Raw genomic sequence first — 18,566 nt, 5'->3', positions numbered from 1 at the left:
TGAGAGTGGGATGAAAATAGGTGTGAAGGGCGTGTGAGAGGGAGATGAAAATTCGTAAAGGCGACATCAATCATAAACAAATTGTCAGACATGTCAAAATAAAACGTCACACGTGGTGGTGATTGTTCTGTGCATGCGCAACGATGTACAGCCCGATCTCTTATCTTAGACACTTCGTATCTTACCGCTGAGGTGCTATTGCTGTCTCTGTTCTTCGAGCAACAATAGAGGGTGATTCGTATATTAGATAGATTTTGTTTTTTATCCATAGTTATCTGTCAAATCTCTTACGCCTGGATAATCTTTACTAGTTAATCTGCTTATCTCGAATATCTTATCTTTCCAATTTAGATTTTAATCAAATTTTCATATCAATTTTTTTCTCATGACACCCTGTTGTGATACAGTCGTCTCATTCTCGCAGGAGATTTTACTGATAAAGTTGTGAACACACCAGTACACAAGAGTGTAAAGAAAATTTCCCAACTGGCCGCTTATTGCTCATTTCGAAGTCCACGTCCCGTTTAGTTTGTTTGAATCAGTGACGGTGTAACTATCACTGTTTGACTCTCCGGCTTTTCAAAGCGAGTCACGCTATTTAACAATAATACAATTCTTTTCATACCCATTATGATTATTGTTGGTGAAGAAAATTAAATAAAAAAAAGTGTTTCAAGCTACTGGTAGACAAGTTTTTGAATACATAAAATACAGACATCACGAAAGTTCTTTTTATTTTAATTATTCTTATTGTAATTTTCTGCAGAAAATTACACGGAATCCTTGTGCGGGACAACTTTGACTTCCCTTACGAAATTCGATTTTTTTTGAGTTGTTCTTAGAGAAACTATTTTACTAAAAAAAAAAGAATAAATAAAATAGTGAACTGCTATCTAAGACATGAGTTTTTTCTTTAATTTTGTGAGATTTCTTTTTGAAATAGTCTAAACAACAAAAAATTGTGCAGTTTGAGTGAATTTTACAGATTTTTGAAAACAAAAAACGAGTGAACAATAACTCTTAGATAAATAGAAAAACCAAGTCCTGATAAGAATTATTAAAAAATTGTAATTACCATTTACTAGCATTTATTTTGTATATTTTCTTTCGTGGATTTATAATGTTTTCGAGGGAGTAATTTGCATATCAGTTCCGTGATGATTAATGTGATAGTGAACAGTGAAATCCTTGTGTCTAGCCTGTCAACTGTAGTGTAATTTATGAATAATTTTGATGAAAGTAATTATGTCACGAAGGAAGCAGTCGAATCCGAAACCTCTGCTAAAAAGTATGTTGACCACACTCTTTTTTTTCTCTCTTTTCTCTATTATAACCTTCCTATTTGATGTCTGTTACGCCAATATTATTTTAATTAGTTAATTTAACGCAAATGTCTTGAGGGAATATGAAAGAAAAAAAAAGAACAGTGCACGAGTGTTCACTGACCACTTTTACGCTGGATTAGCTTTTTTACCGGCTTTACTAAACGTGCGTTTAAATGTGTCAACGAACTTTTTTTTCTAATGAAATGTGTGATTATTTTATTTTTATACTTTTCAGAGAATAATTTGAATAATTTTTACATTGTCCAGATTAAAAGAAATTATGTAAAAATAGTGTGATAAACGTTAAAGGGAAATGAATAGTAGATTATTGTTCTGCTCTCGAACTCTGATAGAGGAGGATGGGGCAGTTTCAGCCATAAATGTCGATTGGGACTTTGAGGCAGTTTAACAAAAATGTGCTAAACAGAACCAAAGTTTAAAATATTTTTTTGAGTTACATTCAGTTTTGAGTAAGCTTATTAAATGTTGTATCTATAGGGTTAGATAGGGTAATTCGGAATTAGGTCTATTTTGGAATTTTGAGATTTTCTCATTGTTTTTTTCAGATGGTCAAAGAAATACAGAAAATCGCAAAGAAGTACAAGACTTTACATTTGAGAGTACTTCGTCGTTGTTTTTTTCTTTTGCTATCTAAAACTGTTAGAAAATCTCAAATTTTCAAATTGATTCCAAATTACCTCAATTTACCCTAATTCACAAATTTCATTAATAGGATTACTAATATGACTAATACGTTTTTATCGGTTTTTGAATATGATATCCAAAAATATGAATTGGAAAATTTTATCATTGGTCTGATTATACAAACTCAAAGTATTTTATAAATATTCATGTGTTTATAATTCCATTATTATATTATTTATTTTTTATGCTAATAAACAATGTAGTTTTCTTATTATTTACTCTGAGGAATATCGGATAAAGGCCTAAAATCTGGGCAAAGGGTAATACAGCGATCAATAAGAAAATGTACTACCTTTTGTTTTCGGCTTGAAAGAACTATTGTAGTACTAAAACCATTTCTTTGTTAAAAGATAGCAAAAATTTTATATAATAATTTTATAAAATAGTAAAATTTTATACAGGAGGAGGTTGGGTTACTTTGAGTTGTGGGGCTACATTGATATACGACTTTTTCGCATATTTCTAAAGAAATCACGGCTCTAACGTAATCTAATTTAGATAGACAAAACAATTTTGAATCTAAGTTCAATTACGGTAAGGCTAACCTGCTTCGGATATATAAAAACCAATTGTTCCATTAGATTTTGCAAAATTATTGCAATTGATTGTTGTTTAGAAATCAGAGTCTTCAGGAGCTGGACTGAATCTCTAATCTGAAGATACTTTTAAAATTTAGCTATATGGCCTACCTCTTCTAACATCTAACAAAAGTCCCATAGAAAATTTGGATGAAAGTATCGGAAGTTATGTCTTTTTTCATAATATTCGCCTTTTGGTTTATAATGTTTTGGCAAGCGAGCTCTGAAAAACAATTGATTGGCATATTTATATAAATTTCCGACTCATAACCCTCAAGAATATACTAAAATTTTAATTTTTCAGTTTTTTTTTATAGAAAATCGGTTTTCGAAATATACTACACTTTTTAAGAAAAACAATTTGTTAATGTTGTTAAATTATCTTTCTGAATTGTATTTAAATTTTATTAGTCACAGGAAAGTATCTTATTGGACTGTTTTAAAGTGCTCCTTCGATCTTAAATAGACTCAGGCTGATCCTACAGAATATTTAGCCAATAAAATTTGACAGTAAAGAATTAAGTAAATAATTTGGATCCAAAATCCAACAGACTGGTATTCGATAGTTCCAAAATTTAGCTGTACACCAGTTTGAGATAAAGCTTTAGTATCAAATTTTTCAAGCTAAATATTTTCGAGAATCAGTCTATTTGGCCCTTACATTTTTTCAGAAGTCAAAAAACTCTTCAAGCAATATAGAACAATTTCACTGCTAGTCTTAATAATAAAATCACCAGCAACCTTCTACAACTATAGTATGTTTTCAATACCGTAAAGTCCGTAAATATATAAAAAAAAGAATTTTAAAATCGCAAGATAAATAAACTAAAATTTAACTGAAAATCTGAAAACATTCAGTTAGTAAATTATTAACTGCATCAAATAGAGGAGACTGGGGCAAAATTTGTCAAAACGAAAATTTTAATATTCACTATTTTTTAAAATAAAAGAGACTGAGGCTTGAAATTTTTATTGTAGATAGCCTTCATGAACCTTATCAAACTTACAAAGTTTCAAGGGATTCGAGGAAGGATTATGTAAAATAAAAAATAATGAAATTTTGAGCCCTATCTTTGGATTATTTGGCTTACAGAAAATATCAATACTGATTAGCTCAATTTAAGCACATTTCTTGTTAAGATAGAGAAAAATTATCTTCGAAAAAGTTGTAGAGGAATAAATTTCCTGTAAAAATATGTCTATTTGATATTTTTAACGATTGCGAGAGTAAAACGTCACAAATTATCCGAAGACTGACAAAATTTGCCCCAGCAATTTTGAGAATTTCCACATAATCGACTTTTAGAAAATGATTCGAAAATCACATTTCTTTCCAGATAGAGGAAAAAAGTATTCTGTAATGTTGTAGAACAGTAAATTTCCTATAAGAATATGCTCATTACAAAACGTTTAAGTTTTCTCAGAGCTCGTGAAAGAATTAAATATGCGTTTTGACAAGTTTTGCTCCAGTCTCCCCTACGGATGCAAATAACTGCATTAACATAGCGTATAAGAGTTTGGAAACTAGTGGAATGTTTAGCACAAAAATTCTATATTTGTATAGGGGAAAGCGCGCTACCTTCGGATGATTTATGCTTTGAACAATTCATGTTTTCAATGTGTTATAAATGAATTTAGCCCATTATAACAATATATTTTAATAGCTAGTCAAATGCTTCAAATTTACAGAAAAGAGCAATGGGTGAAATCCGTAAGGAATATAGAGAAAAAATTCAATTGTCTGAAGCTTGAGTCGTGTAAAGGTAATGCGCTTGCCCCTATAGGTAATTACAGCAATTCTGAAATCGAAAAAAATAAGAATTCACAACATTTCCATTTTCGTGCAATTTTATCAAATTACTTGCAGACCTAAAACGAAAAGTATCACAAAGTTATTTTTTAGTGGATTAGACCCTTATGCCAATGCTGACTTCAAACCTAAGGCTTAGCCATATGGCTTATCTGCTGTAATTTCCTATCAATCAAGATTTTTTTTAGAAAAAATAATGTAAAAAACATAAAATTGGTTACTATTTAGGATTTTGAGATTTTTTGCAATGGGCTAAACTTCTAGTTTGAAAACCGCTTAAATAAGGTTTAAATACATGGTTTAATATCTGTAAATGCATATCAGGTAATTTTTCTTTGAAAAAAATTGAACTTAATTTTGAATATCAAGGGAAAATTAATAATTCTATTTTGGAAAACCAGTAAAATGTTCTTTAGGATTTTTTTTGAAGCTTGGGAACAGGGTTTAACATCTAGTTTTAAACGTGTTAGTAATGACAAAGGTTTTATTTTATTCATCTGCACGATATAGGATTAATTTATGAAATGTGATACTATCCCATTTTATACTGTCTTACGTTATACAATAACTTCAAGTAATTAAATAAAGTTTTATTTTATTTTAAAAATAGAATTTCAAATTAAAAAATATGCATCATATTTTTTTAAGGTACTCACCATAGTTTTGCTTTCAAATTTGAATTTAAGCTTATGTTAAATCCAAAATTGATTTTTTCCGAAGGTTCGTCTTTTGTGAATATCAAACATCAATTTAAAAAAAAAAACAATAAACTTATTAAAAAAATATATTTTAGTGGAATCTTTTCTGGCGTTATTTAGCAACGCCAAGCAACACTATTGTCTTAAATTCAATTTTTCCATGACAGTTTGAGACATTCAACACCGAAACCATATGACTTTGCAATCTATTTAAGAAATCTCAAAAGTATAATTTTATAATGGCAAAATTCAGCCATAAAAACCACATTTGAACGAGCTTTTTTTTTGAAAATCTCTATCATCCACCGTGTTAAACTTGTTCCTCTTTGATTCTTATCAATTCAGCTGTATTCAGTGGCCAAAGAATACTGTAATGAGTCTCTTTTTGCTAGATTTCGGGCTTGTCTTGGGCGAAGAAAGAGAAAAAAAATCATGTCTCGCGACCCCGAGACATAAACAACAATAATCAACAATAGATGAATTATTACAATAAGTCATAAAGAGTGTTTGTATATTATGGTGCTTTTTCTCTAAGTTCTTCAACACCATGTTCTATACGGTTTGTTTGGTTTGAGTGTCGAAAAAAAAGAAACGAAAAAATAGTAAAAAAAACAGAAGAATTAATAGTGAGGGATGGGGACATAAAACTCCAACATATAAGATGTTTCTAGCGTGATTTCCTCGTTGAAACATGCTCCATGAATTACAATATCAAATTACTAATTCGATTTGAACAGTTTGATTTTATGGCCACTTATGAATTTCTGTCCAGTGCTGAACTTGGTTGGAATTTTATTTGTGTATCCACAAAAAAAAAAGAAAATAAGCTTTTGAGGTTCTTCACCCACAACTTTCACGTGCTGAAATAAAACATATCACACAATATTCCTCAATCAGTACAATATTTGTACGGTGCTTAAGGGGTAATCATGAGGGCGTATTAAGTGATAAGCAACACTGACAATTTTCACCTTTTTCCCAGTTATTCATTTATTTTTCAACTGATTGCAACAACACTACAGGTTTATCTGGTAAATTTTCCAAAACCTCATTCGAAAAGGAAAATTCAGGTGGTTTTTGATAGTATATATCAGGGAAAATTAGCATTTTGGAGTGATAGTATACAATTTGGTGTCATGAAGTTGCTGCTATCTTACTTCTTGTATAATATTTTAGTCGATTTATTGCCTTATATTTCACCTTTTAAAATTTAAAACTTTTAGATTATTTCCTTATCTATGTTTTGCGAGTTCTCTAAGAAATCCAATGAAATAAATATTTTACTTATTTTAAAATTTAAAAATTAAATATATTTTAAAAACACTTTTTATTTCAGAAAAAAAAAACAATTTTACTACTCTGCTTAATTAGGCCAATTTTGGTCTTGGAAATTTTTTCTAAACATTAATCAAACAATATTGTAAGGTAATGACAAAATTAATGACCAAGAATTCTATTAAGTGGTGGTTAAAAACAAGCATTAACACGTAATCACACAATTGTTATTTTTATCGAACGAATAGAAATAGTTAATAATTTTTGGAACAGTTTTGGAAAAGGGGTTTAAATTAATTAAATATTGACTTTTCATTAGCTTTTCTGCAAATTCAAGTACTTTTTACTACATAGAGGAAGACGGGACAATCATGCGAGTTAGTAATATCAGAAAATTGTATTTTGTGGAGAGAGAGCTGCAACTTTTTGGAACTTGTTATATAAATTAAGAAGCCAATGAATAACAATTCAATATATCATACTTGTCCTTTATTTTGTATATTGATTATGTTATCCATTTTACTGACGAATTCTAAAAAAAAACTATACAGCGGTGTCACCCAGAAGTTTTTCCATTCCTAATATAATATAAATAGGGGAAGATGAGGCAGTTTTGCAAAATTAAATATTTTTAACCATGTTGCTAAATGAATACAACAGAATTCAATCTAACAAAATCCTGATTGTTTTCCTTACACAGAAAAAATATTTCGTAAAATAGTTTGTAAATGTGTGTGAATCGTATAACCCACAAACAAGTTCGTAAAAGTTTGTACTTTTTCACAAACATTGTTCGTAACATGATCACCTGACAAGCATGTTTTGTTCCTTTACAAACATTTGTTCGTAGATTTTTGTTTATCTGGGAAAAAATTACAAACAAATGACACCATTTTATGAACTTTTTTTTCTGTATTTACGAACACTTATAATAAAATGTTTGTAAAAGTACAAAAAATGCTCGTTAAATGATTATTTTACAACGTTCAATCTTTTACGAATTTGTTTGTGAGTTATACAATTTACGAGTGTTTTGTAAGTCCCTAATACGAATTCACAAATATTTACGAAATATTTTTTATGTGTAGTTATTCGTTATCTGAAAATAACATATAAAACAATTTTAAGACAATTTAACGGGGAAAACAAGTAAACAGAATCAACACATCTCACTCAAAGCAGCACAATTTTGTCACTTTTTACCCCATACGGTAGTTTTTGATAAAAGAATTTCTGGAACGTTTAACCGACAATAGATTCATGTTCAGATCACCCAAATTATTCCGGATAAACTCATTTATGTAATAATTGTGGATAACAAATTGAATGATTTTTTTAACTAAAAGTAAAACGTTCTAAAAATAAGACTGAACATTTCAATGTTTGTTTTTTATATTTCTTGCTCGAATGCCTTAAAAAGCTTAAGGAAGTGGTAAATAATAATATAGGGGAGACCGGGGCAGATTATCCACGTAGAGTATTAGGGTCTCGACAGACTTGAGAATTAGCCGAGAGACTGCTTAGCGTAATTATGTTAGAAATAACGGTTAAAGTGCATTTCCGTCTTTTTCCACTAAGTCGTGTCTCGGCTTAAGTCGTAAGTATGTCTAGGACATTAGATTGTGGTATCTTATAGTTTGCCTGCAAAATTGAGGAAACCACTCTTTATTCTAAATAAATATATACTTCCCTTTCTATTCATTGAAATATTTATCAGCATCATACAAACAATTTTTGTACAAATTATACATAATTAAAAATCTCATTTGGTGGCTAAATCTACCTAGTCTCCCCTATGGTAAAAGTTAAAGCTTCGATATCTAATTAGATAATTTTGAATTTTTAAATTGCCGATTTACCGCATTTTACCTCAGGTTCCACGAACAATAATTTATTACTTTATTCAAAGGTAATTTCTAGAATATCGCCGCCTTATATAATTTTATTATTATGCTAAATTGTATAGAAAAATTTGTTAAATTTTTATATTGATTTATAAATTGAGAAGAAGAATTAGGAGCTTTGGTCGATCAATGAATAAATTTAGAATGTACAAACCGTGGTTCACTTCAAGAAAATTGCAGACTGGGTGATACTTTCAGTTTTTTTTTTAATTTTCTCCTTTAGAACTTGTCATTGTTTTTTTTTATTTTTTAACAATTATAATTGATATTTTTTAGGTTTTTATCTTAATTCAAATGTCGTGTTTGATATTCAAATTCTTGTAATATTCTTAAAATTCTGCTATTATATTGTTTTAAACAAAAATTTTCTTGTTTGGGTGGGGCTAATTTTCGCATAAGAGGATGTGGGGCTACTTTGAGCTGTGGGACTACATTTTTGTACGATTTTTTCGCATATTTCTAAAGGAACATGGGTTTTAACGTGATGCAATTTTGTACACAAAACAATTGTGGATCTAAATAAAATAATTGTAAGGATCAGCTTCACGAAATAGACGAAAAAATCGTACAACAATGTATCCCCAGAGCTCAAAGTAGCCCCACCTCCCCCTACATCAATAAATTTTATATAAATATTTTTTAAAGACCCTAGTTTCGTATTCTATGAATTGTGTTATATTTTTCCAGACAGCCTAAATACAAGTGAAAGGGTTCATAATTGTTTGATAAAAAGCTCTCCTGAAGCAAATATTGACCTACTTGAAACTGCCCCACTCTCCGTTTTCAGTTATTAGATGAAAAAACTAAAAATAAGAAAAGAGACTGCAAACTTCTACAACATCACGATAATAGAAAATCACTGGATGCAATAATTAAAGATTTTAACCAACTCAATCTAGACTCGACAATGATAGTTTATCTATCCCAAACAGCATAATGCTGAAGAAAAGATGGTATAGACTGGTTAGAAACTTAAATTTGGTGTCTAAAGTAAATTCTCAAGTTTCTTTTGAGATAAAAGAAGTGAACAAAAAAAATATTGAAATTTGTCGTTGGCGGTTAGTTAAGAGTCAAATGAGAGAAAAAAAGATATAAATAGAGAAATAAAAGACGATTATCATTTGAAATCCAGGAAATGGCAAAAGATAAGGCAATTTGAAATTGTGTATAGCTAGTGGAAGGCTGGTGGTTAAAAGAAAATGTATGTTTAGCATTTGAAGCACAACCAATGTGAAAAAAGACTATCATGCTGGTAGGTGTTTCTTGTTACATTTAAATTGTACTTTTATGTTTTAATTTTGTACTTACAGACCAGATAAAAATTGAGCATTTCAATTAAATTGTCTTTGTAAAGTGTTTTTCCTTCACTTGGGCTTGATACAACTTTAATTGCATTTTGTCTTGTTAAAAAATTGAAATTCTGTGACAAAATTAAATAAATTCAATAAAGTACATTTGGTTTATTGAAAAGAGCCTTTCTTTTTGCCGCGATTGTTTAATCATTCTGTCGAATTTCATGATGCAAGCCATTTCTTTCATTGAACAATTAAAAAAAACTGAACAAGTGATTCTTTTTTTTGTTAAATGAAACTCTGCAGTATGTTTGTTTTATTGAGAGTCATAATAAATGGTGACGAAAAAAAGGCACTGAATGAGTCTCTTTGGGATTCAACGTGGAGAAAATGTACGGAGAATGAAATAATTAGCATAGAAGTCAATCCAATGATCGCTATCACCATTGGTTTTGTGCAAAAGTAACATGAAAGAAAAAAAAAGAGGTCCAACAATCTTGTCACCTTCTAAAGTTTAGCATTCAACATAAATTGCAGTTTTGTGTGTATGGTGTTGGATTTTGTGTATAAAAATGACGAATGATGTCAAGTTTGTATGGTACTTCTTGTTTTTGAGTGACTCAAGATGACATTTTGGAGTATTTAACAAATACAAAAGAGACACTTCAAGTCGAGTGACTTTGTCATGCTGTACTATAATATGTTGTTAATTAACATAAATATCGTACCGACCGGAATTTTGAGTGTGACAAAATACTCAAAAGAATTTCTGTCTCTTGTGTTTGTTGGCTTTGCAATAAAATACTAATTTATCTATTTATCTACAATTTATCGCATTGTGGGAATTTTCATTTCAAATAGTGAATAAAAGCAATTTTCTTTACTTATTTAAATCTAAATAGAGGAGATTGGGGCAGTTCCTGAGAATACCTATGGGAATCTGGGGCAGCAGTAAACTCGGGGTAGTTTATTTTATTGTATTTTTTTCAATTAGATTTTAGACTTCAGAGGACAAGACATAAATTCATAGATACTATAAGGATCATTAACGACTGGTCGACATAGGGTAATATGGTACATTTTGAACCGGGTTTTAGCATTTTCTACTTTCAAATACATTATTGACTTCCCAAATTATTTTTTTCATTGTTGAAATTAATATAATATTTATATCCCTTAGTTTTTCCAGATAAGATTTTTACCAAAAATTATTGAAAAATGCTTCGATTAAAAAATAGTAAAAAAACGTAAAAAAGTTAGTATAATACGTATCGGAATACTTTATTAGAATGTAATCATGTTGTAATAACTGAATGGCGTACCCCAACAACTTCAGCTCTAAATCGAAATAAAATGCAGATAAATTATTATCTGCACTTTGCAGATAATAATTTATTTATTAACTTACTTAAATTGCATCACTCCCCCCCCCCCCTCCTCAAATTGAGACTTGGAATAAACGAATAAACCAATTAGAAAGTGAAGCTGAGTATCCTGGAATGTTTCAGGTTCTGCACAGCGTGAGAATTGCCTTGTGTGAAATTCTAGCGATTCAACTACAGAGGTGGCCAAAATAATAGGACCACCTCTAATAAGCCAACTCTTTTAACTCTTGTAATTTTTTATTCCAATGCGTTGAAATAATTTTGATGTAGAAATGTTCAAGTGATATCCATACGTCGAATAAGTGTTGTTTTGGCCATTAGAGATCTCTATTTTGACATATAGTACGTGAATAGTGATAATGTGTTCGGACAATAAAATAGGACCACTGTAATAAACTCAAATTTATTTCAATTATTTAAAAAATAACAAAATTTTAGTGTAACGTCAATAATTGTTTAGTGTCTTGACAATTAATTTTCCAAGTTTGGATAAAGGAAACTATGAGAAAATGGAGCAAATATAGAACTTTCTTGTTAGAGGCTCTATTAGGTTTTTGAGGCTACAAGAGCAAATGGAATGATCGTGAATATCATAGCTGACTACATTAAATTACGAAAATCAATAATCCATAACACAATATGGTATTTATGTAAACATAAGACTCGGAATTTTGGCGGTCATCGGTTCCACGGGCCAATAGTATTAAGAAAGCAACAATAATTCAGGATTTTCAAATAGTTCAATATGTCAAAATCAGTCTAGCACGTCATCCAAAGGTATTCTATAGGAAAATTTTGGTTAAAATGGTTTTCAGATTAGTCCTGACTGAGTTAGAAATAGATTTTGAACAACAGGGTTACTTGGAAGGAGGAATATGATAACGCGGTGAATTACCTCAAAGAAAGAGGGAAAAGAGGTCGAAATTTTCCAATAAATACCAAGTCTGGAATGAAGATAATCATAAAAGAATCATTGTTTATGATGAAATTGAATTTTTTTAACATTTTTTCGAGGTGAAACGCTGTATATGGCTCCTCTCGAACAAAATTTTTAAATCTATGGTATACAAGAACAAATATCATTTTTCTATGTTTCAAGGATATTAACACTATGTTCGTTCTGCCAAGTAACCCTATTGTTCAAAATCTATTTCTAACTCAGTCAGGACTTATGTGAGGACCTTTTTAACCAAAATTTTCCTATAGAATACCTTTGGATGACGTGCTAGACTGTTTTCGACACATTGAAACACTTGAAAATTCTGAATTGTTGTTGTTCTCTTAATACTATTGGCCCGTGGAACCGATGACCGCCAAAATTACGAGTCTTATATTTACGTAAATACCATATTGTGTTATGGATTATTGATTTTCGTAATTTAATGTAGTCAGCTATGATATTCACGATCATTCCATATGCTTTCGTAGCCTCAAAAACCTAATAGAGCCTCTAACAAGAAAGTTCTATATTTGCTTCATTTTTTCATAGTTTCCTTTATCCAAACTTGGAAAATTAATTGTCAAGACACTAAATAATTATTGACATTACACTAAAATTTTGTTATTTTTTAAATAATTAAAATAAATATTACATTTTATTGTCCGAACACATTATCACTATTCACGTACTATATGTCAAAATAGAGATCTCTTGAACATTTCTACATCAAAATTATTTCAACGCATTGGAATAAAAAATTACAAAGGTAAAAAAGTAGGCTTATCAAAGGTGGTCTTATTATTTTGGACACCACTGTATGTGATGATAAACTTAATGACAATCAGTCTCTCAAAGAAATCTATTAAGAGAACACTCAGAAATTTAAAATAGAAAATATTTATTTTTTAAAATTACAAAATCAAGTGCAGTGCCCAAAATTCCATGTCAGATCTAGCATATTCCTGAGAATTGTCTTGTGTTAACTATTACTTCAACTGATTGTCTTTATATAAATGACTATCTTTGTTACTAAAATCATACTTCATCTCATGACTAATGCCAATAAAGTTTTTAGTATGACAATTATCATGCTTTTCAGTAAATAGACTCCTAAGAAGCGATATATTTAAGGTTACGCACATAAGATTTTTTTTAGTGAGATGTTTCTAGCGTTGGTCTGATGAACTTCAAATTTGTATATAAAAAAATAAAGAAGAAGCGTAGGATTGGGATAAAAATGAAGGTCAGGTAAATATTTCAAAGATTATCTTATGGGACGTTCCTTGGAGACTTCAAACCGGAACCTCTAACCGTTTACCCTCTGATTTTGGTTATGACTTGATGGACAAACACCGCGAAATTTAATCTTTTCTTCATAATTTCTAGTATTTCTCTTCTAAGGTTGAAATAATATTAGTATTACTTTATAAATTAAAAAGTGTGCACAGTAGGAGTACAAGCACATTCTCCTCTACATTGTTAATTCGATAATAATATACTTTGTTTAAAGATATTAATTTGTATGTGTTTTGCTTATCAAAATCAGTCCGAACAGTCATGCTCCTTGTGTGGAAAAAAATCACAGAGAGAAAGAGAGTAAGATTTTATTGAGAATATGACTCTAAGAATAATCACATATTCTTATCCATTTATTGTCAATAAAATGTTTTTTTTTCTCTCTTTTGACTTTCTTCGTGGCAGCAGTGAAAAAGATACAGAAAACTGTGAGTGGGAGATGAAGAAAGTTTGACGATGATCAACGATCTTTCTTATACACTGTAAGAAATCAAGGATAAAAATTTCAAGTGAATGACAAATTGTATTGACTTATTCGATTTCATCAGTTGAACAACATTAGTTTCCATCGTGATAAGGAAAAATTTATGCAACTGGTTCACATAATTTTGATATTATAAAATTAAATCATACTATGAGTAGGTACAACTCTATTGGGCAGAAAAAGTAGACAGGTAGATTAATGAGTGCGTATAGATATAAAAGTGTGAATATGAATTAATTGCAGAAATTAACATTTTCTTATTCAATGATCAATTGGCAATATCGCAACAAAAAGCGTGAGCGTTTCCAACGACATTGCATATTTTTGTCGGATATATGGATACTTGTACTTATATGATGTGATCTTACAGAACTGAATTGTTACATAAAGATTTCACAGTTGGCAAACTGATTTTACTATTTCTAAGAAATCTTTAATAAATTTTGTTAAATCGTCAAATTTTAGTTTAGTCGAAGCAGTTTTTGATTAAATGCTTTGTGAAAAGTTCAGAACACAAAGGTACTTTCGCAACATTTACCGTTTACCGATTCAAAACTGATTTTAACCGATTCATAAATTACTCAAAAGATCTCTCAAAATAGCTTATAAGTAATAAAAATTATTTTTTACCGCCCTACCCTTTGCACTTCGTTTTGAAGTATATTAAATTGATTTTGAGATAAAAAAAATAGTTACCGATTATGAATCGATTAGAACCGGTTCAGACTTGTCAGAAATTTCAAGGCCTTTCCAATAAGCCCAAATATGAAACAATCCGGTTGATAAATGCGCTCCCTAGAGCCTTTTTAACCTTTGACCTTAAAAACCGTTAATAGGAATAATAAAATAAATAATAATAAAAAAGTGAAGCTATTTTTTTTTATTTTTCTATGAAAAAAAATTGCAGATATTGCACCACGACTTAAACAAATAGATAGCTTGTTAGATAGTTTTTAACAAACAATTTATGAATATATCAGTTTGGTAAGTCAATTCTCTTTAGGAAAAGACTTGTCATTAGTCTTCAGTGCCTCTATCCAAAAACGTATGGAAAAATGAATGTCGAGGGGGGGCATGCCCCAAACGTCCCAAGTCTCTATCTCTAACCGTTTGGCCTCTGGATCTGTCGACAGCCAGACAGACAGACAGACAAACAGCGTGACGTCAAAAAAAAACTCGAAACTTCAGATTTACAATATTTTACCAAAGTACGATCCTTTTGGGGGCAACGGAGTAGAATACATAAAATCGAGGGTTTATTATATAGATATATACTGCTCTCTCTGTGGAGTTTAAGCAGTAAAATATAAACCATGCAGTAAGTTAAAGCTTCTAATGATCATACATATTTTTCAACTTTATAATTTAGTTTAAAGTTGACTAACAAACATTTATCCGATTTTCTTATTTTGAGGACACTTATAATGTAGTTAAGGATATCGAGTTTGAGTTGATAACTTTAAACGTTATTCCGAAAAAATGAATAATTTTAAATTTTTAAAATATATTTTTCATTTATCAGGATAGATCTCATTATCGCACTATGTAAAACTTAAAAGACTAAAACGGTTTTCAAACCTATGGCTTCGTCGATTTATAGCCACATGGCTTAACTAATTGACTAGTGAAAGTTTTTGGGATTGCATATTAAGGGTTTCATACCTGTCAGATATCTATTGATAAATCTCTAAAATTGCTTATTATTTTAAAAAAATTAAAAATTCAACACATTCGGAAACTGAGCTAAACCTAAAGTCTACAGAGAAGACCATATAAACAATCAACCGGATCAGTAAGTTACTTTTGTCGATCGATTTGATTAAAATAAATCGTCATATAGGTTTTGAAATCTCCCATAGATTTAATCTGGTTCAAATTGATTTATCATCCGATTAAATGAACAATCGCACGCAGACTTAGAGGATAAACGGTTGAAGATAGCGACTTGTGATTTTTTTTTTCAATTTATGTCGAAAACGTTCTGTGCGACAATTTGTTTTGTAATTTTGTAATTTGAGAAAAATTAATCATCCTTAGAGAAGGCGATCCTTATGTGATTCGGGAAAGTTTGGGGTAAATTCAAAAACTTTGATTGAAATCCTTGAGTAGTCTTTGCAATTAATAAACTGGTTTATAAACCTACGATTATTTTTACCCGAAAATAAAATAGTATTACTTTCAGTTTGTTATAATTTTTTCAGTCTATTGAGAACGTTTTAAAACATTTTGATAAATTTAATAAAAATTTTGATGAACTTGAATTTATCATAATATTATGATAAACTCGCAATATAAAAGCGCCTCGAGATTTAAAATTTTTCTTAATTTTGAGTAATTTATATATTCTTTTTATTCATAGAGATAACACAAATTAAGAAAATGAATACTTTATCTCTAAAATTTTAATCCATTTCTCCATCTTAATTAAAGTTTTGGTTTAAAAATAAGATGAAAACCACTAAGAATAATTTTTGTGCTTACAATAGCAGATAAAAATGCCCCTATCTCCTCCCTGCTTTCATGAAAATTAAGAAGCCTAATCCGCCCAATGAGATAATCAGTGAAACAGTGAGATGAACTTTAACGAGATTTCTGGTAGCGCGCCAAAAGATTACGATGACTTTCTTTCACATTGCGTGACAAAAAAAATCCTTAACCTCTCACCCCCAAACACGAACCCAAATAAAATTCCACAAAAGTCTCCAAGAGCAACGAGATTTGAGATTCGATGGAATCAACATCTGCCCCTCTCCTCTCCATGTGTCTCGGAAACCACCCGTGAAAAAAAGATTTTGAAATTATAGATATTATTTTTCTATTTGAAAAAAAAAAACAGCGAACAAATGAAAACAGCTAAAATTAGTTATCAGAAAGAATTCAGAGTGGCTTGGTTATTTTAACGAAGCAGAGGGAATGTAGAAAGATGGAGATTGCTGGATAGCAACGAATCAGCATCCTCTTAGATAGAGATGAAACCATCCAGAGATCAGACATTGACGCGGCTCAACATGATAAATGGCCAATCTTCTCAATGTGTGGACGATAAGAGAAAAGAGCGCGATCTTCCAATATTGTGTGAGCTACAATCACAAAAATGCTTCTTCTCTCACTCTTTTTTTTTCTGTATTTCACTTATATTTTCCGCCTCAATCTTACAGTCTCAGATTCATCCAAAACTCCAACACCACAAAAAAAACAAAAAAAAAATTGAGAAAATGATAACAAACCCATGTCTCTCTAATCTTAAGCAATTATCATCTGAAAAGTCGACAAGGCAGATTCCGACGGTTCATAGACCATCATAATTTAAGTTCAATTCCTCTGGCATGAGGCAAAAAAAAAATGTAAAGTCCATCGTATGAAAATAATTAAATGGTGCTTAAAACATAAAGCTGAAAATTTTGATTTTTTCGAATAAATACCAACGCAGAACACCAGTAAAAGATCTTGCAAAACTCTCGAGAAGTGCTTTTATCTCGGCTCAAGAAACACAGACACATAATTTTTCTGCCTGAAATATTTTATCAAAATGCCATAATTGCTATCGGAATTGAAGCAAAGTTGAAAATGAAAACAATATCTCTTTTGATTTCACAAAGGAATTTAATACAATGCGAAAATGTCAAAGATTTTTAAGAGGTCTTTCTCATGGACAAAGTTTTATCTCAATTTCAAAAACGATAATCTACCAGTTTGTATAGTTTTATTCATAAACAAGTTTCTAGTACAGGACGGTTTTCGAACCATTTTATTGAAGTGATTAGAACCTTTACTTTAATCTAAAATCAGTCAATCTAATTTATTAGGAACTGCGATTAGTTCCTTACGAACCTTTATTGAGGGTCAAATATATATAAAATAATTGGTTCAAAAATAGAACAAATAAATTGTTTAACATAGAAAAAAAATCAGAGATAAACTGTGACAAGTCTGAAAATTTCTATACCTTTAAGTGTAAAGAAGAACGTAATATTAAATATTTATCTTAAGAAACCTAAACGATTATACTCCATATAAATCATAAACCGAAAACCTTCATTTGAAGAATTAAAGTAAGGAATGTGGAAAATAATGAAATTTATGCTTTTATTTTAAAATATTGTTTTTGAACAGAAATTATTAAATTTTGACCAAATAATTTTTTGAAATTTATGAATTAGTGGGAAATACAGTATTATGGTTTATTGGGTTAAAAGGGCTAAATTATCTAGAATTTGTTTAAATTTATTATTCTTAACTTTAAAATATTTTAAAAAAGGATGAGACCAAGGATGAGACTAATATTTGGAATGCTGTAAAGAAAAGTGTTATTAAGATTAATAAAATAAACTGAAAATATTTAAGGCTATTTTTAGCATTAAACAAGAACAAAGGTAGTTTCAGATTTGATAAACTGAATCAGGTATTTGAGAATTTATTTAAAAATTTCTTTATAGAATGAAAGTTCATTATAGAATGAAATCACTTACGTAATATTTTTGATCGGGTGAGGGTCAATTCTGGTCAAATCCGATTAAACTCGGTCGAAATCCCGAATAGCCAAAATACCGGAAAGCTTAAATTCCAAAAAGGCCAAAATCCAGAATTCTTAAAAAGAAAATTTTCTGTGTTTTGGGAAATTATTCTACACGTTATCCTCCGTGTAATTTCGATCCTTTCTGGATTTTGACCATTCAGGATTCTGGCTTTAGGGATTTTGGTTTTCGGAATATTGTCTGTTATCGATTTGATCATATTAATTTAATTATGGAGCATAAGAGGGAGGGCGCCTGTAGTAGTAGTTCTACCTTCAATGTGTTCAAATTATTTAAAAATAAAATAATATAGGGTAAAGTGATACAAGTTGGACATAGTGTTACAAGTTGGACAATTCG

The 18,566-nt window shown here is 30.1% G+C and overlaps 1 protein-coding gene across 1 annotated transcript in view; it reads left to right on the top strand.

Moving 5' to 3' along the window:
- Positions 1-488: 488 nt before the first annotated feature.
- Positions 489-18,566, top strand: part of LOC129807940 (zinc finger protein ush) — a 210,332-nt gene continuing 192,254 nt past the window's right edge. Inside the window, exon 1 of the mRNA XM_055857555.1 lies at positions 489-1,288. Coding sequence (XP_055713530.1) covers positions 1,234-1,288 — 55 coding nt within the window. The 5' untranslated portion in view covers positions 489-1,233. The remainder of the gene's footprint in view (positions 1,289-18,566) is intronic.

The sequence above is a fragment of the Phlebotomus papatasi genome, chromosome 3, assembly GCF_024763615.1.
Source record: "Phlebotomus papatasi isolate M1 chromosome 3, Ppap_2.1, whole genome shotgun sequence".
NCBI lineage: Eukaryota > Metazoa > Arthropoda > Insecta > Diptera > Psychodidae > Phlebotomus > Phlebotomus papatasi.
The sequence above is the reverse complement of the archived record's forward strand: the minus strand, read 5'-3'. Positions and strand labels throughout refer to the sequence as shown.